This window comes from Suillus discolor (genome assembly GCF_016758755.1).
Source record: "Suillus discolor strain FC423 chromosome Unknown F5147scaffold_57, whole genome shotgun sequence".
NCBI classification, from domain to species: Eukaryota; Fungi; Basidiomycota; class Agaricomycetes; order Boletales; family Suillaceae; genus Suillus; species Suillus discolor.
The window spans coordinates 15,895-39,491 of record NW_024541304.1 but is presented as its reverse complement, the minus strand read 5'-3'; the positions used below and the strand labels follow the sequence as shown (position 1 = coordinate 39,491).

At 48.1% G+C, this 23,597-nt stretch overlaps 5 protein-coding genes across 5 annotated transcripts; 2 read left to right on the top strand and 3 right to left on the bottom strand.

The window, feature by feature from the left end:
* Nucleotides 1-99: 99 nt before the first annotated feature.
* F5147DRAFT_711668 (uncharacterized protein) lies at nucleotides 100-379 on the top strand (the record flags this gene model as incomplete). Its single annotated transcript, XM_041438332.1, has 1 exon — nucleotides 100-379. A coding segment is annotated over one exon (280 nt), but the record flags the coding sequence as incomplete, so codon positions are not given.
* Nucleotides 380-3,063: 2,684 nt separating this feature from the next.
* F5147DRAFT_747263 (cytochrome P450) lies at nucleotides 3,064-5,081 on the bottom strand (the record flags this gene model as incomplete). Its single annotated transcript, XM_041439927.1, has 11 exons — nucleotides 3,064-3,277; nucleotides 3,334-3,456; nucleotides 3,513-3,594; nucleotides 3,651-3,737; nucleotides 3,791-3,893; nucleotides 3,940-4,062; nucleotides 4,112-4,361; nucleotides 4,414-4,539; nucleotides 4,592-4,728; nucleotides 4,783-4,879; nucleotides 4,933-5,081. 11 exons carry the CDS (start codon nucleotides 5,079-5,081, stop codon nucleotides 3,064-3,066), a joined length of 1,491 nt encoding a protein of 496 aa, XP_041289200.1.
* A 1,256-nt stretch (nucleotides 5,082-6,337) lies between these two features.
* F5147DRAFT_711632 (uncharacterized protein) lies at nucleotides 6,338-7,053 on the bottom strand (the record flags this gene model as incomplete). The annotated part of the gene is made up of 2 exons (XM_041438331.1): nucleotides 6,738-7,053; nucleotides 6,338-6,709 (listed from the first exon to the last, which is right to left on the bottom strand). Exons 1-2 carry the CDS (start codon nucleotides 6,918-6,920, stop codon nucleotides 6,338-6,340), a joined length of 555 nt encoding a protein of 184 aa, XP_041289199.1. The 5' UTR covers nucleotides 6,921-7,053.
* Nucleotides 7,054-7,523: 470 nt separating this feature from the next.
* On the bottom strand, nucleotides 7,524-7,853 carry F5147DRAFT_711629 (uncharacterized protein). The gene is made up of 2 exons (XM_041438330.1): nucleotides 7,734-7,853; nucleotides 7,524-7,671 (listed from the first exon to the last, which is right to left on the bottom strand). The coding sequence occupies exons 1-2, from the start codon at nucleotides 7,846-7,848 to the stop codon at nucleotides 7,544-7,546; spliced, it is 243 nt and encodes an 80-aa protein (XP_041289198.1). The 5' UTR covers nucleotides 7,849-7,853; the 3' UTR covers nucleotides 7,524-7,543.
* Nucleotides 7,854-8,169: 316 nt separating this feature from the next.
* F5147DRAFT_763032 (uncharacterized protein) lies at nucleotides 8,170-10,794 on the top strand. The gene is made up of 13 exons (XM_041440612.1): nucleotides 8,170-8,617; nucleotides 8,673-8,701; nucleotides 8,753-8,828; nucleotides 8,879-9,149; nucleotides 9,208-9,232; nucleotides 9,355-9,443; nucleotides 9,497-9,580; nucleotides 9,628-9,669; nucleotides 9,726-9,746; nucleotides 9,798-10,048; nucleotides 10,099-10,275; nucleotides 10,323-10,414; nucleotides 10,466-10,794. The coding sequence occupies exons 1-13, from the start codon at nucleotides 8,585-8,587 to the stop codon at nucleotides 10,674-10,676; spliced, it is 1,401 nt and encodes a 466-aa protein (XP_041289197.1). The 5' UTR covers nucleotides 8,170-8,584; the 3' UTR covers nucleotides 10,677-10,794.
* Nucleotides 10,795-23,597: the final 12,803 nt, after the last annotated feature.

Sequence of the window (23,597 nt, the reverse complement as noted above, 5' to 3'; positions counted from 1 at the left end):
AGCTCCAGGTTCCAATATTTGATGGCAGCATCAAACTCGGAAATGTGGACAGGATTGTTCTTGTGCTCGCTGGAAACCATATTTGGCGGCATCCATTGTATGGCTTGGTTTTTTGCCTTCCCAACACCCCAGGAACGGGTGCTATGGCGCATGAGTGCCGTCGCTATAACTGGCACGCCCTGGATTGGTTTACTCGCTGCACCGCTCCTTACAGCTCTGGGCACACCACTTCTAATATTCATCCTGCTCTATGCATTATGTATCATGTTGTATATCACGTCTCGTGCCGTTCTCTTGGTACTTATGTTTACCACTTTACGCCATCTTCCTCTTGACGCATACAAAGCGGTGTCGTGGACCAGTTTGGTGCCGCACTTAGTATAGTTCCTCATCACGGTACTTGTGATACCATACTTTTGTAGTGATATTCAGATACCTGTGATCGACAATGGACCTAGGTACCCCCAACCGCTATGAACGGTGCGATCACTGCAGGCGTGACATGAGACCAACCAAACACAGCTCCACTCAGCTAGAACTTGTTCATCACCTGGATGGTAGCGAAATAGGCTATTAGGTACGTTATGACTGATGAAGCGGATAACTGATGAGCAGGTAGCATCGTTCCCGATCGACGAGATAGTTACCTTTTGACTTGACCTGGCGTGCAGTGTCCGTCTCTATTATCCAGAAATCAATGCTCAGCACTCAGCACGCGAAAATTGTGTTTCTCAAAAGAAAGGTCTGGTTTATAATACCTATATATATTGACACACTTAGATTTAAACTCTCTCCGTTGGCAGGCCTTCAATATTACAATCTTCGTCTTTCGGTGAAGCACGTCTCACCATCGACGGCTGCGGAGAGTGAAGGAGGAGAATGTAAGGGCCAGATCCAGGAGGCAAGCGAGTCGGTGACAAGGAGACATCGGTGAGTACACGTCTTCCTGTTTTGTACTCTTGGATATTATGAAATTAGTGAGTCGGAAGTGTGGAATGATTTGATTTGAGCCTTTTACGAGTTAATGCAGGATACGTGTACGTGAGAGCACAGACAACGCAAGCCTACCATATGTCACGTCTCAAACATCTTATCTACTGACCCCCACTTTTTCAGCCTTACCTGAAGCTGCGAAGGCGATTCCTTCGGAATGCGATGGCTGATGCATGTACATGCACTAGGAAATAGAAAGAACAGCACTGCTGTGACCTTTACAGGTTCATTGATGGGGGATGCCCTGACAAGGAAGTTTTTGATTTGCGGACTGATCGCGTCGACCGGGGCCGTGTATACGATGTCACGTTCGAAAGTGGCATTGAAGAAAACCCCAAGAGACAACAACTGGCGGCAGTGTTTCAAGAGAAATGTGACTGGTGCAATGAGCCAGGCCTCACTCCGGTGATGTTTGCTGCGCCATCACTTGCCCTCAGTTGGATAAGTGTGGACATTCTCGGCAGGTTCGTCGGCAAGTCGTCCGCGTTACGGGGTAGCCTCCTAAATCGCTGAATGGCGCCTTGGATCTCGAGCTTTTCCAAAGTCTCTCCGTTCAATGTAAGGATGTATTTCAGCACATCCATCGAAGGTCGGTCATGCAAGGTCATGAAATTAATCGATAGGGATATCAGACGGGTTAAAGACCACCGATACCACGAGACTGGGAACCAGGACAATGGAACCCGTGTCAACTTTGGGAGGGAATTCAAGTTGTCCGCTATCTGTGTCTATTCTTCGTTTTAACTTTTGGCCAGCCAGAAAAAGAAAGCTTAAATACCGTCCAGACAAGCCCAACAATGACATTGTCCACAGTCCATAGCGACAAAGGCTAGGTCATGGTTGCACATGCTTTGTTGCACATTCATTGATGGGCGTGTTGAAGAGGGTGCATAACTTGTTCCCTGTGTCTACCGGCCAGGACCGCCTCCAATGTGTTGAGCTGAGCGTGCGCGTGAGAAAAGGTGAAAAATCTCGGCACATGTGCCCTATATCACGTGGTGTCTGATTTTGGTGATGAAATTCTTGACCGAAAACCTTTCTTGCACGAGTCCGTTTACCTCTGTCGTCATCTGGGAAGGATACATTCGCATGTTCATCTCCTGGTTGAGGGCCATTTTGAAAACAACTGCATTTCAATCATACAGGACTCTTCTCTCTATTCTCATGCGACTGATCCGACACTGTCGTGAATGGAAAGGAAGAAGATTTTCGCGAGCGGCCCGGTTTAGCATTGAGCTCTCAGTCAGTGGCCAGCCAACCCGAGCCGACGCCTTCTGTGAGCCTTGCAGCGCCATTACTACCTGAGGCAGCTTTGCAAACCAAATAATTCCATCCTGGAATGGACGTTCATATGCCAATTCCAGGGCCCTATGTACGAAGGGACAAATATTAACGTCACAACTCATGGTATACAATCTCCCGGGAGCTCTACTGTACCGTTCACACCAATTTCTATGCACGAGCTCAGCATCCCCGTGGCTGTCGCGATGTCATCGTCTTCCACGATGCTAGGACAGATCGGTGATATCTCTCTAACTCCCATTGCGCCCGGCCCAAAGGTCAAACGATACGACAGGCATGTCATTTCCTGCTGGTCTGCCCAGCATACATCAGACAACGCAACAGACTAAGAGCGGAAGTAGGCTCACACAACTGTAATCTCAAGTATCTGTTAAACGAAGGAAAAGGCGTGAAGGCCACACTCAAGAACGAAGAGGATGGAGAGCATTTTCGGAGATGTATCGCCCCCAGAGGAAGAGAAGTAGAAGGGAAGAGGCAATGACGGAAGGATGCAACCACCCACCAATAACCCAATGCCTGAAGAAAGCCAAACCGTTCTCGCTCGCGCCAGAACCATCGCAAAAGACTGACACATAGATTACATAGTGAACAATGAACAAACATACATAGATGTAGGTAATGTCCATCATAGGGCCCGGCCCCGAAGGACAATAATCAAGTTTTTTTTCAAAGAAAAAAACGGAATCCTGTCGGATAGACAACGAAAAAACGCAAGACGAACTCCTTTACACAAAATTTCAAGTTTCTAGAATAAACACCTTTTATCTTTTATTTGCCCGGTGCGCATAGTTCCCTGATCACGTTCTCATCGATCCTCTTCGCAAAGCATATCTCAAACGGAGCAGCATGTACATTTGCAGTGTCCGAGAATGCAAGCGTGTCAATCTTCGCTGCAGGATTCTCCGAAAGGCGGAAAGCCCACAGAATAAGAGCCGTATTGATCAAGATGGACCGATTCGCGAGATGTTGACCGGGACACACTCTGACATTTTTAAGTAAGGCATAAGAAATGGTCGAGAGATGAACGATACTACTCACCGGCGGCCAAAGCCATAAGTGAAAAACCGGAGATCATCGCGCACACGACCTGCATCGTCGATCCAACGCTGAGGATTAAACCTGTGTGGTTCGGGGAAGACTTCAGGATCGTTTGCGATAGCCCTGAAACACGAGCGTCAGACCCAAAGGTGAGAGGACGAAAATGATTGCGTACTGACCAATGATTGCCAATAACAGTCGCACCTGCCGGAATGAGGTAGTTGTTCCAAATCATGTCCTTAATCGCGAGATGCGCAAAGCCTGTAGTGCAAGGTGGTCGTTCATTATCGCGTCATCGCAACTCAAATAAAACGTACCACCAAGACTGACAGGTCTCCACCTCAGACTCTCGAGCATGAACGCAGTAACCTGCGGCAACATTTCCTGATCAGCAAACGTTGGCACTAATCAGGAGCTATCTCAGTCAGTAGACGAATAAAGAAAAGGGATAACCTACGCCGCGTACGCCCCACGACGTTATCGAGTTCCTCTTGTACGCGAGCCTGCGCATCTGTATGAGTGGCAGCAGCCATCATCATAATTGTGATTGCAGACGCAGTCTACAAAAATTGTCAACTTATGACGCGATGCAATGCAAGAACTTACCGCATCAGAACCGGCCCCAAATATCACTCCTCCAAGGAATGCCACTTCCTTATCTCCGAGCTGGTACTGTTTCTGGTGCTCTAACATGAACCTCGCAAAGGATGGCCCTGCAGTCCCCTCACGCTTCACAGTGGTGAGCGAGCATGTCTATGATTACAAGAAAATCACGAACCATCTGTCTTCGCACTGCGTCTAACTGCCCGGTATAGAAAGCAAGTTCTTCTTTGTGCCATGCCTTCAGCTGACTCAGGTAGCCTGGCACGAAACGCAGGATTGGATACGCATCCACAAGATATGCTCCCGGCTTTACAGCTTGACCAAGACGCGCAGAAAACCTATTGATGTTAACGACTTCGGGATCTGTATATGAAGTCGAAGTAATCTTTCCATAGGTGAAGGACATGATCACGGAAGCTGAATAACTAAAATCCTCGGATTATCACCTGTACCGCGACTAAGGGCTGGTGTTCGTACCGCATGGCATGTCTCTGGTGGTTCTTTGGGTCATTTAAGATATCTAGAACCACATTCTTCGCATGCCTTGTCTGCATGGGCTCGTAGGTCTCCGCAACCTTAGGTTGCAGGTTTGCATGCAAGACCCTGCTTTGCATTTAGTCTCACTAATCGCACCTGGTAGAGACAGGATGTGTACCTGCGCATCCGGCGCAATCTCTCAGTACTCCCCTCAAGGATCACTCTGAACCCGCCAGACAACGTCTCGTGCACTGCAATAGAACGTGGGCGGTCGGCAACATTTGCTCCCTCTTTTTCCATGATATCCACTGCAGCCTGTGACGTGGTCTACTTCATGCCTGACTAGACAATGTATTGTTTTATGCTGACCTGATGACGTCCTATAACTACGAAAATCCTATGGCCTTGTTTGAGCGAGAACACAGGTCCGTATTGTTCTGTCCATCTCGCGAATTGAAACGGCGCACTGCGTGAGGAGTTAGATAGAGATCATGTTGGTATCCCTTGACAATGACTTACTATGATTTTGGCATCACATTTCCTAATAGCCAACGTCCAGGCGGTCCAGGGGGTAAGGGCAACCGTCTTGCGGCCTGATATCGTTGTTTCACTATCCAGACGCTGGCTAAGATAATGATAAGGGTGCATGCGGGAATGATGATCGCCATTGAAATGGTCTGGCTTGTTGCTAGTCACGATTCAGACACCCCGCTATTTTGCAAAACGCTAAGTACTTCAGAACGGAGAGGTGGTGACTTACTGTGATGAGCGACGGGTAGGGTGAGATTAGAGTGCATGACACTGACTTATACTTATACAGACACGAACCGAACACCTGCGCGGATGAATCGGGTCACCTGTGCTGGCAGTTCACGTATCAGTACGGTCTTCGTAATACTACGTATAGTATAGGAACCTGATGTGACCACCCTGGTAATAAGTTAGTAGTGGATGCGCGTGTTCCACGACATTTCGACACCGCCTGAAGATTCAGGTAGATCTTCACGTTGTTCTCGATGACCTGTTGAATTGCCATAACTAGGTTTGTAAATTTGTAATAGAGGTTCGGCGGAAGTAAAGTGAGTCATCATTCTAAAAATATAACTTTGTACTCCGAACTTAGTCTGCCTAGGAAATTTTAGGAATAACGAGGCTCGGCGGATGGGTGCCATGCACGATATATCCGTAGTTACTTATAAATACAGTAACACACCCTCACTCGAGCACGCAAATTTTAAAAGTTTACCAAGTCAAAATCTTGCCAATCGCTCTTGGCAGTGTATTTGTAACTATTTAACCTTCTTTGTATCAAATTTAGAACATCAAGCAAAACCTTACGTAACGGCAAAACTTTGCGGAGTCAAAAAATGAACAACCTTCCAGCTCGCCGTTCCGGAACAGTCCGGAACTCAAGTACTCACACCTGTGCCAATTTCTCTTGTTACATCGCCCGCATCGGGGAATCCACGTTGCATCACTCAATGCTCTGGATCGTTTCACACATGATCTTATCAAAGAACGTGAAGTTGGAGCAGGTTTCGAGGAGAATACCATAACGTGAATGCGAATGGAACCATAAGAAAGGCCTTCTCTGAGGATCTTGTCAACAGATTTGACGCGTTCGTGAGGTGAGAGACGCAACGGAGTTGCTACGGCAGCCGCAGGGGACCTGTCGTAATGTCTACCAAAACAGAGTCAACAGATCGATTGAAGTTCCCATTGAAAACTGTCGAAGAGACCGACATCATTCAAGTAGCAGGTTGAATACGGCAAGCAGAATCAATATGCCGGTCATTCTAGGTGTAACTTTATGATTTATCGTTGCAGCCGTCCAAAAAAGGTATACAACAATACCCAAATTAGTAAGATAAGATACAGCGCGTGTATAAGAGTTTCGGTCGATGCACACGGTGCACCCTGTGTCTTATACTATACATTTGGATGGGCATAAAACACCGGTAGTGAAACTTCCGTGCCATTCAGCCGCCAGCGAACTCTTTGCAATACGGCTCATATCAATATGCTGCGATACGATATCCTCCAACACATGCACATCTTTTTTCGCTGTCGCCAGTTCAAGATAGTCCAAAATACGTGGACCCTTTTCCTTCGCAAGGCTTTCCGCCCGTCGCTCCAAAAAGAGCTTCAGGCGTTCACAATCAGACCAAGCAAGACACAGGTGGGTAAGCACAGGAGCCGGGCTGCTGGTTTTTGGATCGTCAGGATACATATTGAGTGCATCGAGGAAACACTGCTCCGGGTCGATGAGAGTGAGGTGTCGAAGTCGCGAGCATTTCTGTAACATGCAGTAAGCCAAAAAAAACAGGAGCCTCATGCCAATTTTTCAGAGGATCATCGTCTTGCCAGAAGAGGTTAGAGACCAAAGGTGGTAGACTAAAATGTTCGAGTGCGAGCGTTTCAACTTGTTCGAGTGGTGAACACACATAAACCAGATGTTCGAGGAGGATCGTAGAAGAAAATTTGTTGAACGGTTGAAGAGCAGGCATGTTCTGGATGTTCAGATTGTTCGAGTCGAATCCGTCTTTGAAGTGCCGAGTAAGAATTGAGCGAGAGACGTCACATAGCTTGAGGTGCTTCAGCGCAGGTGCCTCGAAGTGAAGGAAAAAAATTATGGCTTCCAACTGGGATAGATAACCGAGCGTAAGGTCTATGAGCCTCGGCAAGTTCGTCGGCAACTCGTCCGCGTTACAGGGTAGCCTCCCAAATCGCTAAATGGAGCCTTGGATCTCGAGCTTGTCCAGAGTCTCTCCGTTCAATGTAAGGATTTATTTCGGCACATCCATCGAAGGTCAGTCATGCAAGGTCATGAAATTAATCGATAGGGATGTCAGACGCGTTAAAGACCACCGAGACCATGAGACTGGGAACCCGGACAATGAAACCCGTGTCAACTTTGGGAGCAAATCCAAGTTGTCCGCTGTGTGTGTCTGTTCTTCATTTTGGCCAGCCAGAAAAAGTGTATAGCAAACATGCGATACTGAGACCGTAAAATCGATATGTTTTTGGGAATCGCGACAGGACACGCCCAACTTGAATATGTGCAGGATGATCTCCTCAGGCAAGGTATTAATTAGACTCTTGCGTACGGGCTGGAGTTTGCTAGCCCGATTTATGACGCTGAAGGGTGTGTTATTTGGCAAGCCAAGCGCTTCCGTGGACTGAGCCGCGGCGGGTGGTGCATTGTTTGGAGTGAGTGCTGCAGTTTGCATGTTGCTAAGGATCTTTCTAGGTAGCAAGTTGAAGTCAAGAAGAATACGGGAGTTGCGGGGATTCGAAAGCGATTGGTCTGTTGAGAAGAGAGAAAAATAATGGCCAACGGAGTGCAGACAGCTTAGATACCGTCCAGGCAAGTCCAAGAAGCCACAATGACATTGTCCAGTCCATAGTGACAAAGGCTAGGTCATGGTTGCACATGCTTTGTTGCACGTTCGATGATGGGGCGTGTTGAAGAGGGTGCATAGCTTGTTCCCTGTGTCTACCAATGTGTTGCACTGAGCGTGCGTGTGCGAAAAGAGAAATCTTGTCACTGATGCGGCACGTGTCAACAATGAGCCCTATATCACGTGGTGTCTGATTTTGGCATGACATCCTTGAGCGAAAACCTGCATAGCTCTTGCACGAGTCGGTCCCGTCGTCATGCGGGAAGGATACATTCGCATGCTCATCTCCTGGTTGAGGGCTATTATCAAAACAACTGCATTTCAATCATACAGGACTTTTCTCTCTATTCTCATGCGACTGATCCGACACTGTCAATCTGTCGTGAATGGAAAGGAAGAAGATTTTCGCGAGCGGCCCAGTTTAGCATTGAGCTCCCAGTCAGTAGCCAGCCAACCCGAGCCGACGCCTTCTGTGAGCCTTGCAGTGCCATTACCACCTGAGGCAGCTTTGCAAACCAACGAATCCCAACCTGGAATGAACCTTCATATGCCAGTTCCAGAGCCCTACGAAGGGACAAATATTAACGTCACAATTCATGGCATACAATCTCCCGGGAGCTCTGCTGTGCCGTTCACACCAATTTCTATGCCCGAGCCCAGCATCTCCGTGGCTGTCGCGATGTCATCGTCTTCCACGATGTTAGGACAGATCGTTGATATCTCTCTAACCCCCATTGTGCCCGGCCCGCAGGTCAAACGATACGACAGGCATGTTCCCATGTACGCAAATTATACTATGTCGAGTGAGCTGCTGTTTTAATCCATGCTCGCAGAAATAGTGATACCAAGTTATTTAAGGTTGAGAAAGGTCCTTTGAACTGTTCAGAGTAAGCATGCCGATGAAAGAGCTAGTGATGAGATTAAAACACTTCACGTAGGGAGCTTGCTGCAGTAGAAGGGTGGGAGCCGCTCACGCACCCGGAAGGCGCCTTATTCTTCTATCGGTCCCGTAAAGTGTGTCCGCCGCCTGCTCCCAGTACATGACTTTACTCAAGTCACACCAGAGAATTTTCACTGATGCCGATGTTCGAGATCCTGCAATTAGTCTCGAAATAAACAAAGCTGTTGAGATGGCGTACGAAGGTGCGCGGAAGGCAAAAATCGTCTTGGGTCCATCCGTCGAGCTTGCATTGGAGCTTATTGCGGAGGCGAACAAAAAAAATTGGGGCTATTACTTTGTCGACCACGACAGACGTGTCATTTTCTGGTTCGAAGACTACGAATCTCCTCACCTTATGAATAATGTTCGAGGTGTAGAGCGCAAAAGCCACATCAGTAAGTTCTTTCCACGGGGAGCTTTCGTTTTGAGCTGCTGTAATTGTGTCGCTCCTAGAGTATGCATTGGATTCACAGTATTGGTTCGTGTGACCTCCAGATGTACGCACGTTCCATCGCTCAACCAAAGAAAATGCACTCACCCCTTTGTTACAGCCCTTTTTACTTTTCAGGATTCACATACCGTGACGTTGGAACTTGGCAGGAGACATATTGAGCTATTTCCAAACAAACGCATCCTTCCAGAAGATATTGTTGTAACGCTCAAAGAAATTGTCATGCATGCTCATACAGGTGAGTAAAGATCAATAAGCGTTTCACGTCGTACATGATTGATATCGTAATAGAAAACATTACTTCTGAAACGTGCCTGGCACCTTTTGCCTCGAGTGAAGTTGCAAGTATGCTTGGCCTCGTAGATCATCTCAAGGGTGAATTATTCCCTGATGAGGGAAGTTGTTGTTGATCGTCTTTTCAGGCAGTACTAACAAGGAGCGCGAGCACTCCGTGTGGATTGCTGGTAAGTGTGATCATGGAATGTCAGCTGACTGCTCATGATATGTCTACTGGTTTCAGCTCGATCGATGAGGCTTTTCTGTGAGTTTCGTCTAGTAGTCCGCGATTTCCATTTCCTGATTCCTTTACTAGGCAACGCAAAGTTTGTGAATTTCTGTGGACAACCAGGTGCCCGACTTGACGTAGATCAATCGCTATACGGAGAACATGACACCCGCTTGAATAAGATCATCCTTCGTATCATGAATGTTATTCTGTTTGGATCTCCAGTTGCTCAAAGCAAGGCAATTCACAGGATATGGGTCGATGAAACCATTGTTCAACCGCGATGGAAGGACTTTATCGATAGGATGATCACCGAATGGAATGGATATACAATATTTGTGAGTTGCGCTTTCGTTTCAGATTGTCATGCAATAAATGAACGTCTCAGTCTACTGTGATGCTCGCTGTTGATATTAGTTTTCTCGCGGTCCCAGCTATGGCGACTCAAACGGCCGCGATCGCTCTAACATATCTGTCTTGCCTCTGCGCCCTGGGCTCTTTAGTGGTCTCGCTTGTCTTGGCTGGCCAAGTTAATGACAGCCGGCGAGGCTCTGCTGCAGACGTAGTAAGTTTTTTGTTTGATCGTATCACCTACATTGATTATGTCCACAGGCCTCTTTCATGGTAGGAATATTACAGTCTATGTTCGGCCTCGAAAGCCTTGCCCTGATGCTCAGCCTACCGTTTGCACTTCTGATTTGGGGGTCAGTTTCCGGGTTACATTCCACAGATTAGTGGCTCATCCTTTTTTACAGAATGGCGTTCTTTGCTGGAGCATTGTCCACCCTGATCTTCCGCACTTCTAGTGTTGTCGTCATTTCAATTGCATCTCCAATTTGGGTCGCCGTATTCGTCCTGGCGATGTGGCCCGTACTTACCGCCAATAATATCCACATTTCTCGCCTAAGGTCCTGGATTATAGAACAAGCTTCATCTCAGGCTGTGGAGCCCATCTTTGGTGTCTAATCTGTGTTCAGAGATTTTCTGTGGCGCGACACGCATACAGTTGGTACATGGTGTTTTGCGAGTTTATTTACATGATACACATTTTCTCTTGGATAGCCCCACACAGAGCTTACCAGCTGTGGATCTGGGATTGACATTGCTAGCGCAAGTGAGAACGCACCTATGAAATACATCCTAGGAGGAGTGAAGCATCGTTTAGACGGAAAGACATAATCAACTGGATAAACCCAACGTCACGTACCCTATTGCTTTGAACAGTTTTCCCATTTGTTCACCGGTTCACTGAGGTAGTGATGGGATGGTGCCGTGAAGACAGCCTCGTGTCCTGGCCCCTGGGCGTCTATTGAAATGAGGCAGCTGGGTGCAGTCACACATTTCCATCCGCAAAATACACGCACCTCTGAAGAAAGACGCTGGCAAACCTTCAAAAGTCACTTTGACTGCACCCAGCGCCATCGACTTCCAGTAAAATGTCGGAGCCCATTCCAATCACTACACCCCTGCGAGAGTTCAGAGGTCATAAAGAAGACGTAACAGTGGTCGCAGTGTTCCCCGATAAACGCCGGATGGTTACTGGCTCGAATGACAGAACTCTTCGTTTGTGGGACTTGAAGACAGGTGTTGTGTTGAAGAAGATGGAGGGGCATAGATGGCAGGTGTTCGTATTGGCAGTATCACGAGATGGGCGATTGATAGCAAGCGGCGCTCTAAAGGGAGAGGTCATCGTTTGGCACGGAGAAACTGGCGAATCACTCGCCAAGATCGAAACCCACTCTAACTTTATCTACTCGCTGGATTTTTCTCCCGATGGAACAGTACTGGCCACTAGTGCATATGACGGCAAAACGACGACGAAACTATGGAACACCCAAACCTGGGAGCAACAAGGGTCGGACCCAATCGAATGTCGTTATGTCCGCTGCGTACAATATTCGCCCTCTGGAGAACTTCTTGCCATCGCAACAAAAGACAGTATACAAATTTATAATACAGGCACCAGGGAATATCGCGTCGCATTCTTCAAGGCTCACATTGGAACCTCGCCAGGAAAATGGCGGGGAACACTCTGACAGATCGGGCGAAGTAACAGGACGAAACTGTGTATTTCTAGAGCGTTATATGGGAGAGCGGATGATGGTAGGTAGGAGACCCGAGTCTAGCGTAAGGTGATACAAAAGGGTGGTTTATATATATGGGGAAAGTTCACGTGATGGGATATGGTAAGCATGTGATAAGCGGAAAAATTGGTCATGGCAAGGGGGGGGCTCGCCGCAGGCGAGCCGAAAAGATTCCAAGGGTTCGCAGGGGGTCCGACTTCCGAAGCCGGAAAACGATCCCAGGGAGTCTGGCGTCTGGCGTCCTGCGTCCTATGAGAATGATCGTCCTCGGTTAACTCAGGGAGTCAGTTTCAATGTTTCGATGGAGAGCAGGAAAGGCGGGATATTGAGTGTTTTGAATGAGGACAATCAGATCATTTCATGGGTAAGTTTTGACAATGACTCACCTAAGCTTTTCACTGACATATTCGTTCCATATGTAGCGCTTTTGCCAGACGCGCATGAACACAGAGATAACTGAACTCCTTCAAGATCTTAAGCACCGCCACGACATTCTAAACGTCCCCCAGCCAAAGATGATGGTCGCCGATAATTGCTGCCAAGTTCGAAATGCAGTGACCTCTGCAATGCCGGAGACGGATTCAAAACTCGATGTTTGGCACTTTAGTGCGAGGTGAATGCCATGCATCTACTTTTACTTAGTTTCTACTTACTCAATGTGCACTTGAAGATACATCGCTGTCATGCTCCAATCGAGCAAAAGTCCTTATTGAGGCGCTGTCGCTGCTGACATCACAGGCGCCATTCTCAAGACACATGCTGAGAAAGGTCAGCCTGCGCAATACTGGGACCGAGCAGAGCAGGAACGGAGGCTTATGGTGGCATTCAGCAAATGGGCAGACAAAGGTGTTTGGTCAGCTGCAGCGCAGAAAGTAAGTTTCATTTTTCGCTAAGTACCACTGTAATCAATCGCTACTGACAATAATGACTCAGGTTCACCAAGAACAGTTGAAACATGTCCGCAAAGGGTGCCTTGAGCGCAGTGTCCAAGGCGTCAGAGCTGATGGGAGTCGCATTGAGGGATCCCACAAAGGGTGGAATTCCCTTCAGCGAGCACAGCCAAGCGGTGTGACGATGCTCACTGCCCTCGGCCATGATTTTGTCCTCTGTCGCAACGTGCGAGTGGCTTTCAGCAGGCCCGAACTCATGCCATTCCTCAAGTTCACCAACGGTTCACATCACCTCTGACTCTGTGACTACATAGCGAGGCTTCACAACACGCTCCAGCAAAAAACTACTGACTCTCAGCTGCAGCTTCTTCCTGAGCTTGGTGATATCGACTCAGGTGAGACTTTTGGGTTAGTTATGTCAGATCATGTAGCGACATTCGGTGGTCTTTTGATCAAGGAGGAGAACATTGAGAAGGGCCTACTTGACTCCTTTGATTTGTCTGTTGACCCCACCACAGGTGAGGAAGTCGACCTTGCATTTCTTGCCAGTTGGAATGTCATCATCAACGAGTGGCAAATTGACCCCGCCCTTCTTATGCTCCCAGCTGAAACTTCAAGACCAATGGTAAGTAACAACACTTCCATTCAACCCCCCCATATCTCATTTTTTTCGCGCAGAAACCTCCAGCACCAAAGAGAAAGGCTGTCTGCATCTCGTTGGACTCAGATGATGAAGGGGATGCCAGTGGCGGCACCATCAAAAAACTATGAACCTTAGCATTGCCCAGCACAGAAGTTCCTAGCATGGCCCCAGGTACTGGACGACTCGATGTGTACTTTCCTTCTGTGCAAGACCATCAACGGTGCAGCACACGAAAGCTTCCTCCTGAATTCTCGCAGGATCGCCCAGTGGTTGCCAGCACTGCTATCACACCCAACCAACGCTACACACACAAACTTCCTCCTGAATTCTCACAGGATTGCCAGGTGATTCCTGGGGCTACCACAGAGGTATGTCCCATCACACCCGACCAACGTTACATGCGAAAACTTCCTCTCGAATTCTCACAGGATTGCCCCAGCGCTGGCATTAGCAATGCAATTACCCCCAGCGCTGGCATCAGCAATGCAGCTGGCATTAGCAATGCAATTACCTCCAGCGCTGGCATCAGCAACGCAATTACCCCCAGTGCTGGAGTCACCAGCGATCGCCCAGTGATTCCTGGGGCTACTGCAGAGGTATGTGCAATCACACCCGACCAATGCTACACGCGAAAACTTCCTCCCGAATTCTTCACAGGATTGCCCAGTGCTTGGCAGCACTGGCATCAATAACTTGATGGCTATCGTGGCAGGCCAGACCCGGTCTCAGTGCCTGTTCTCCATTTCCATGGGTATTGATCCTCGCTCGCTCACCTTCCAAAATTCGGACGAGTTCTACTTATTTATGGAAATGCGGGCTGAGTTCAAATGGCTGTCATATCAAATAACTTCGAAGCGCTGGGTGCTGGCGACAGAAGAGTACAACCGCCGTCTCATCAAGAAAAAGGGCCAGTCAGTCATCCAGAAGAACCCACAAGCCCTCCTACGTGCGCTGGGTGACATCGAGCCGAAGCTGATGAGCAAAATCACCAAGAATGACTATACCTGTGAGTCCGTTTGCAAACACCATCTCTCAACTACTTTTCTGACATTGGGTAAACAGCACACAAAAACAGCGAGTCATTTTGGCGCTGTCATTGTTCCGTCGTCCCACTTGTGAAGGAAGAACCAGGCAGAAAGGTCAGTCACTTGTGTCTGGTCATTTGCACATTGTTCACGCTGACCCATCAACCATCATTTTATTTCCAAGGCTCGAAAGGCACAGACATGCTCCCGCTGTCAAACAATTATGTATCCAGGACCCAAGAACTCGCCCCTCAACCACAAGAAGGGGTATTGCGCAGATGGTGTCAAGCAGTCCTCCAAGGCTGCTGGCGAGGAACTGCCTCCCTGGCCTCAGCCACGAGGAATCTTCTCTGAGGGCCGAACATTCCACCCTCACATGTTCCTGTCGACGGTCCAGCGCGTCTATGAGCACGTCTTCATGCAGGGACCAGGAGAGATGGACCTGCTCGAGACCGAAGCATTTTCGAAGCTGCTGATTTCACGCACCGAGGTTCACGAGTCGGATAACATGGTGCTTTTTCGACTGTTCAAGGGTTTCATCACTGACCCAACCACTCCCCATGACCAGATTGTCTCTCGCAACGGTGAGGAATGGCTGAGGATTAACTACCTGCAGCAGTAAAGTTTTTTTTTCGGTGAGTCGCACACAGATCTCTTGTCTCTCACCGGTTACCCTATTTTGACTGGCTCCCCTCCCAGCTCCCAATTCTTGCACTAACGAATTCCAAATATCCCTCCGTTTAATTACCCGCTTCCATTTGTCCCATTCGTTCGATCTGTTTGATCTGTTCGTCCATTTCGTCCGTTCGTTCTGATCTGTTCGTTCCGTTTGGTGTCCGTTCGTTCTGTCCGTTCCGTTTGTCCCCACACAATGCCATTGTGGTCTCGTTTGTTCGTCGACTCACTGTGTTCCTTATTCGTGCAGCAGGCCCACTCACAACTTAAGATATTGAGAACTCCGCTGAAGACAAGATCGTAGGAGAACAGGATCAATGATATTATTCTGCTGAAGACAAGATCATAGAGAACAAGATCAATGATTCCTGTTCGGAATGGGAACAGACACAGGGGCAATGCACACTGCTTTGAGCTTTGAGCGTGTTAGATGTCGCCCCCCGCGCCATGTTCTGACTCTGTAAGTGCGGCAAATTCCGGCGTCACATGACCTCCAACCTCACGTGCTTTTTAAACGGTCCAAACGGTTATTCGGTCTTTGAAAAAACGGTCGACCGTTTGCATGAGAACCCTTGCCATGTCGAAGCTGCCGATAAGCGTCCCAGCTTACACCCTCTCATTCTCCGAAGAATTTGTTCTGACGTCGTCTTGATGCGTGTTATCTTCATTAGTCTCTGTGTGCGTCATATCTTCATCAGACCTCGCATGCGTATGTTGTCTTCATCAGGCTTTGTGCGTGGTATGTTTTGAGGTGCGTCATTGGTTTTCTTCATCAGACTTCGCGTGATTGTTGTATTCTTCTAGCACAGCGGTCCCATCTAGCTCTTGCCCTGGCACCCAGACGTCCGCCTCTGGACCATAACCGCGCCAACGGATGAGATATTGACATCCACAGCCCCGTGTCCTTTTGTCGATGATCTTCTCTATTTCCCATTCTTCTGTCCCCATCGTCGTCACGATCGGTCCCGGGCGTTGGAGTTCTCGCAAAGGAAAAAGCTCAGCGTTGTTTGGGACGTGACGTTTCAGCTCAGAGACATGGAAAGTGGGATAAACATTAGTATGTTCCAGTAAGTCCAGAGTGTAAGTAGATGACTCAGGGTTCGCAGATACTATTGTATATGGTCCGTCAAACCGAGGCATAAACTTAGCCACCTGTTTATTGTTGCCATTTAGGTATTCCTGTCGACGATGGGCCGTTGACAGGTATACAGGATCGCCGACGTCAAGTGGAGGTTCGTCGTTCTGTGTATATTTGCTGCATGAGCTTGTTGTATCCTTGAAGCCAGTAAGGCGTCATGTGCATCGGCGATATCTGTTTTCAGGGCCATGATTGCTTCAAGGGTGTTGGTGACGTCCGCCGGGAAGTCTTCACATACTGCGTGTACTCCTTCTGGTGTTAGTGGCGGTAGTAGGCGTGGAGTGTGTCCGAGGTGTAGGTGGAAGTTGGTGTAGCCTGTTGATGCATTTGTGGTCAACATTATGTTGAATCGGACGCGGGGGAGTGCATTCACCCATCCCGTCTGGTGTCGGTCTATGAAATACCTGAGGGCCTGATTAACTGTTTTGTTAGTGCGCTCGCTTGCCCCATCAGTTTGTGGGTGATATGCGGTAGACATTTTCAACTTTACTCCGGTTAGGCGGTGGAGCACCTTCCAAAACTTACTTTTGAACAACTTGTCGTGGTCGGATACTATATTCAACGGGAGGCCATTTTCGCAGTACCAGTGGTTGAAGAATAGGTTCGCCACCTCGTGTGCCTTCATGTTCATTTGGCAGGGTATCAGTTGTATATCCACACCTAGATGATCGGTGACCATCATGATTCCGTCGTATCCTTGTTCTGTTGGCAAGGGACCTATGAAGTCGATTGCAACTGATTCCCCTCGGCCATTGGGCACAGGTAGGGGATGCAAGGGCCCCGCTGGTTTTGTCATCCGACTCTTGTTTCTGGCGCAATCAGGACAGGCTGGTATGTAGCTTTCCTCCAGGTCGCGTCTCATGTTTGGCCAGTAGAATGAGTCCCGGATAGCTGTGTAGGACTTGTCCATACCGAAATGACCTAGTTGGTCGTGTGCCAGCCTGAAGATAGTTTCCCATAGGTGCATTACACGGGGCACGATCAACCGACCATTGAGGTATAGTAGGCCGTCACAGTGCAGCAATCCTGGTAGGGAGCCAACCAGTTTGGTGAGCTTAACGCACCAAGGATCCTCTATATATCCCTTCTTGATGTCTTTCAGTAATGACGTGTCTGGAGTTACCGATAACACCAGGGCCGCTGGTTTGACATTGTCGCCGATAGTTGCGGGCATGTGTGTCGTCTCTCTGACGTAAGACGGAGTTGTATTGTCGTCTGCGGGCAGGCAAGACAATGCATCAGCAACTGTGTTGTCTTCACCGTGAATATATTGGATGGTGAAGTCGTATTGTCCGAAGAGTTCTTGCCACCTTGCTTGTCGTCGTGACAACTCCCATTGCATCATGAAGTTTTCGAGGGTCCTGTGGTCCATGTATACCGTAAAGGGCGTTCCTAGCAATTCGATGCGCCATTTCTTAAGCACATGGACAATGGCCAGTAATTCCTTCTTGTGCACCGGGTAGTTCAATTGGGCTTCTTGTAATTGCATGGAGTCGAAAGCCACCGGATGCGCGTTTTGAGGTGTAAGTCCAACACTTAGCATTGCACCTGTCTGCCAATCACTGGCATCACATGTCATGAAGATTCTGTTTTCTCTGAGGTTGTCATGGTCGATGGTGGTTAGGCAGTCCCGACTCACGACGAGGCGTTTGATTGCATCAAACACCATTTGGTGTTCTTTGGACCAGCCGGGCCAAGTCGCTTCGTTTGATTTGGTGGTCAGCGGCGTCAATACTTGAGTGTAGTCCGTGAGACGAGGCAAGAATTGATCGAGGTATCGGACAAGTCCCAAGAAAGATCTGACATCGCTTGCTAACTTCGGTGCTGGCCAGTCGACAATCCGTTTGGCTTTCGAAGTGTCCGCTTCGATACCTGACACTGAGATCCGGTGTCCCAGGAAGTCGATTTCGGTACAGAACAGGGCAGTCTTCTTCGGTGAGCAGAATAGACTTGCCTTTCATAGTGCATCTAGCACAAGTTTTACATTGCATACGTGTTCAGCGACACTCTGAGACCAAATGATGATGTCATCAAGGTAGGTGTGACAAACTTTCCCGATTAGTCCTCTCAAAGCAATAAACATCTTACGTTGGTGAGTTGCAGGAGCGTTCCTGCCTCCCTGTGGCATGACGGTCCATTCATGCAGGCCTCTAGGAGTATCGATAGCAGTGTATTTGATGTCATCGGGGTGGATGCGCGTCTGGAAGAACGAGTTCGTCATGTCAATTTTTCCGAAGATTTTACCTTTAGTGCAGTCCTGCAGGATCTCGTCGATCTGAGGGAGGGGGTGGTTGTCCGGCATGGTGTTGGCGTTTAATGCCCGGTAGTCATTTACCCACCTGGGTAGGACCGTAGGGTCCTTTTTGGGAATCAGGAATGCTGGAGATACGAATGCGCTTGACGAAGGTCGCAGACACCCAGCCTCAATATGTTGGTTCAGAAGGGCGTCCCAGGCTTCTCTATATTTCCTCGGTGTGTTGTATCTCCTGCATTGTATGATCTTATTCGGATCCTTCAGGGTTATGCGGTGCACGATATCGGTGGGTAGTTGATTGATATGTGGAATATCATCAGGGAACCTATCCTCGTACTTTCGTCGCATTTCCTTGTCGAGGCGATCCAGATGCTCTTTGTTGTCTTCAATGAACACGAGCGTTTTGATTCGTCATCGCAGTAATGTCGCTATGTTTGGTGTTTCGCAGGTGGTGTCTTTCTCGAGCTCACCAGCTTGTCTTTCCAGTACACATTTGAGCTCATTGATGATGTTCTTCCGTTGTTGCAGGAGCTCGCGATGTGATGGGATTTGGACGTTAGTTTTTGTCATGTTCTTTGGAGGATTCAAAAGATCATAGTTCGAGTTTTTGACGATACATGTTCGACTGTCGTGATCTATAACAATGCAATTGTGTGATAAGAAGGGGCCTCCGAGGAGGAGCGGAACTGCAAGGTTTGGCGCGATAATAGCGCGAATCATACATGAAGTCCAATCGTGATTCACAGAAGACGGAGAAAGAAGAACATATTCAGAAAAAGAGAAAGGAGAAGAGGAATTGTTCATGAATGCTGAGTTTGCTTCTATCTTTGCATGTAGACTGCGTCTGCATAGTCCGAGTTTGTTGACGAGGTCTTCATCAATCAGAACTAAATGTGACCCGTGGTCAATTAGGGCGTCAATGTGCTCAAAGGAATCGGAAGAGGGCCCTGTCAAGAGACAGGGCCATACAAGGTGGGCGACTTCAAAAGGGGCTACACACATTTCGTCTTCTGAGTCAGATCCGTCTCTGTCAGTGATCCTAGGTGCGATGACGATGTATGCATTTTGGATGAGGAAGACTTGTTGTATGTGGACGTAGTCTGTTTGGACGATTTGTACAGGTCCTTGGCGATCTTCTTATGGGCGGCGAGATCTTCAAGGCATTTGTCGTCGAGATGTTTGACTTCCTCGATCCACGCCTTGAGAGTCAAGTTGTCCATGAGATTTGCTCTGAGTACGGGGATGGTCAGTTCTTCACAGACATTTGCTTCGAGCTGGATCCATAGTCGGTCATCTTCCAGATGCGCTGTGGTACCGTATAGCAAGGTGTTTTGATTCTGTAATTCTAGGGCCCACTCGTAGAACGGGTGATTACCTTGCTGAGAACCCAGTACCTTTCTGCATAACTTGGTGTCCCAGTGGCTTTCCAACCACGCGTCTTTGAGGGCAGTCATATATGTTTCGAACGTTCCCGTGTCCAACGTAGCTCGTTGCGCTAAGTACCATGTGTGCAGGCGTGCATCCAACATTCTGAACGCTATCATTTTCACTTGGTCTTCGGCTTCGATATCCTTGTGCATGAAGTACATCGTGCAGGCGTTATCCCAGTCACATACGACTTCAGGGCTGAGCTCGCCTGCCAAGAGCTTTGGTGGTTTGTTGGGTGCGGACTGTTCCACTCTGGCGAGTTTGGTCATGTTGCGAAGGTGGGGGCGGAATATATGCGTGCTTGTATCGGATTCTGAGGAGGAGGAGGAGGAGGAGTAGTACTTTCTTTTACAAGTAGTACATTCGATGGTTGTATCGTCTGATATAGACGTCAGAGGGGATAAGGATGGTTCAGGGGATACTGATATGGGTTGTCGTCTTTGGTCCTTTGCGCGTTGTCGCATGGTCAAAGGTGTAGAGACGGTTGGTTTTCTTCATGTGGAAGACAGTTTGTCAGGTTAAATAGTGGGTGGGGAGCCTGGTGGTTTAGATGAGGATATTCTAACGACGGTTCAATGGTCACAAGTTTCATTTCTGTTACAAAAAAAGTGGAACCTCGCCAGGAAAATGGTGGGGAACACTCTGACAGATCGGGCGAAGTAACAGGACGAAACTGTGTATTTCTAGAGTGTTATATGGGAGAGCGGATGATGGTAGGTAGGAGACCCGAGTCTAGCGTAAGGTGATACAAAAGGGTGGTTTATATATATGGGGAAAGTTCATGTGATGGGATATGGTAAGCATGTGATAAGCGTCCCAGCTTACACACATATACAATTTGTCACTTGCATGGACACCTGATGGCACACGCCTCCTCACAGGTGGCAATGCTGTTGATCCTACCATATGTGAATGGGATACAAAAACCTGGCAGCAGGTCGGCAATCCCTGGACCGGTCACACTGACTCTATCGGTGCTATTGATATTGCTGTTCATCCTACTGGCACACTCATCACATCCGCATCCTATGATAATCATGTCCGTATCTGGCGGCTCTCAAACTGACAAACCGTTGCCATTTTCAAGCACTCATATATGCCGCTCTGTGTCACTTTCTCCGTGAATGGCAGGCATATCTTCAGCAGAGGTCAAGATAAGATGATCTCGGAGTGGGCAGTACCCAAGGACATCAATTTAAATATCGATGCAAATACCCATGCTGCCTACGCCCGTCGCTTAAAGGCATGTTTCCATTCTTGACTCATATACCATAATTCGAGCATGTTTCATACAGATCTTAACCATCACGACAGCCCGCGATGCATGCATAGATGGAGACTTATCTACTGCTGAAGACCTACTCATGCAAGATATCATCACCGATGTCAATAACCATACTTTCTATGCTCATCGCTCATTTGTGATGGCCCAACAAAACAACTGGAACCCCACCCTTCGGGATGCAATCAAAGTGAGTCATACCCATTGATCATGGCCCCCTTATAAAAGGCTAACTCGACGGTGACATAGTCCATCAGCATTCAGCCCTCATTAATAGGCTACATCTCCAAGGGTATCGCCCTCTGCAGAAAAGGCCGCGTCCAGGATGCGAGGGCAGCATTTGATGTTGCATCAATGTACACTAATCAAGATTCACAAATCCTTCATTTCCTGCTTCTGATCAAAGTATGTTACATTTGCCTCACGCACTCTCTGCTTCATCGCGTATTTCAGGCCATTGCCCTCTTCAATGCAGATCAACATGAAGAGGCAAACCTGCTCCTCAAAGAACTAGTTACAGGCTGTCCGAATGCTGATACTCTCGGGTGTTTTGTCATGCAAGTAAGTAGCATCCGCACTTCGTCATCAACATTAATCTTTGCAACTCGCACATCAGGCATATTGGCATGTTCAACTTGAAATCAAGGCTTTGGATGGCGCACATCACGAAGAAGCCGCTGACCATTTCACCGCCATTCTCAACTCCAGCGCTTTCTCATGGAGTTCACCTATTCATTTTATGTATGAGGATTTTGTGGTGGTGCGTGAATGCACATTCGAAATCCTTTTCATAACTGAGTCCCTCATCCAGCTCTTCGGCTGGGATCTCAAATCATTGTGGCTCACTGCAAATCAGAAACATTGTTGTGCACTCTTTGGGGCAGGCAAACTTCAAGATGCCGTTAAATCATACCGATACATGATGGACAACATCGATAAAACGACGAAGGCCAGCTGCCTTGAATGGTCCAACGGCAAGTCTGGAGTTCATAATGTCGTGCAGGCTACAATCCTCACCCCCATTTCACTCAGCTTTCACAGAAAAATGCAGCGCACTCTTTGTTACCAGCGGGGACGCTGCCTTTGCTGCAAGCAATTTTGACAAGGCGATTGACTTATATTTGGCCGCGATCAACTTAACTTCTCCATCCGATGCTGTCTTGGCATATCGTAGTAAGGCAAAGTTGGAGAAAGAGCTGTGGGAGGATGCACTTCTTGACGTGCAAGAGGTGCGATGACATTTATTGTTTCTTCACTTATGCTTATTGTGGTGATGCACAGGTCATCCAACTCAACCCTTCGTCTCATATTGGATACAAGTTGAAGCATGCAGCATTTCATGGCACACAACGCTATGATGAAGCTATTGCAGCCTTCGAAACGATGCTCTCAAAATTGGATGATACCCCTGACAGGGAGACACAAAGTAAGCCCCAGAGAGCTTGTGCGTCAACATGCTTTGACTGTTTTTGCAGAGTTATGCCAGCAGTATCTTCTCTGCCCACACAAAGTGGGCCTTGCTATTCAAGAGGTTGTCAATAATCATCTTCAAAATACTCCGCTGCATGTAATCGACACCACCACCGGTTTCTTGTGCGATCGAGAGACACAAATATGCACCTTCAAAATGAGCATAGAGTACAAGGAGCTTATATCATCAACAATCACGCATCAATATATCCAAACGATGCACATCAAAGAAGTGGTGATGACATTCTTCCAATATGTCATGCTATCCCACAGGTGGGAAGTCGGGGAGCCGCTGCTGCAGGATATCCAGGGCAAGGATGTGTATAAGTTGTATCCATCCGGCGGCATCGTGAAGTTACAGTCCTTCTGCAAAACTGCTCGGGATTTGACGTATTGCTGGGCATGGAGCGATACATGCTGTATTGACAAGGACATTGATGCTGAGCACCAAAAGTCGATCAAGTCCATGTTCAACTGGTATCACCACTCCGCACTGACAGTTGTATACCTCTCAGATGTTCCAGCTTTGTCAAAGTCTGGTGCTCTGGAAGAGAGTGCTTGGAACACCCGCGGATAGACGGTACAAGAATTCCTCACTCCCAAAATCATTATCTTCTTTCAGAATGATTGGACTCCTTATCTCGACGATCGCACTTCCAATCACAAGAATTCCATCGCGATCATGCAGGAGTTGGAGAAGGCGATGGGCATAGATCGATGAGCCATTGTACCCTTCCGTCCTGGAATGAAAAACGCCTGAGAGAAACTTCAGTGGGCATCAACACATACTACCACGTTGCCAGAAGACATCGCATACTCGTTATTCGGCGTCTTTGGTGTCCACCTAAATGTTGATTACAGTGAGAAGAAGCAGAACGCACTCGGATGGCTCCTGCAGGAAATCATATCTCGGTCTGGCGATATTACTGCCTTGGACTGGGTCGGAAAGTCATCAGAGTTCAACAGCTGTCTACCAGCTGACATGACTTCATATGAAG

Excerpts from the sequence above, each read along its gene's own strand:
- F5147DRAFT_711629 (XM_041438330.1), bottom strand. The coding sequence starts at position 7,848 with ATGTGCAACCATGACCTAGCCTTTGTCACTATGGACTGGACAATGTCA. Across the intron at positions 7,672-7,733 it reads CCGTTGGCCATTATTTTTCT|CTTGCTACCTAGAAAGATCC; the intron begins CTCTTCTCAACA and ends TCTTGACTTCAA.
- F5147DRAFT_763032 (XM_041440612.1), top strand. The coding sequence starts at position 8,585 with ATGTTCCCATGTACGCAAATTATACTATGTCGA. Across the intron at positions 8,702-8,752 it reads GGTCCTTTGAACTGTTCAGA|GGAGCTTGCTGCAGTAGAAG; the intron begins GTAAGCATGCCG and ends CACTTCACGTAG. Across the intron at positions 10,415-10,465 it reads TTTGCACTTCTGATTTGGGG|AATGGCGTTCTTTGCTGGAG; the intron begins GTCAGTTTCCGG and ends CCTTTTTTACAG.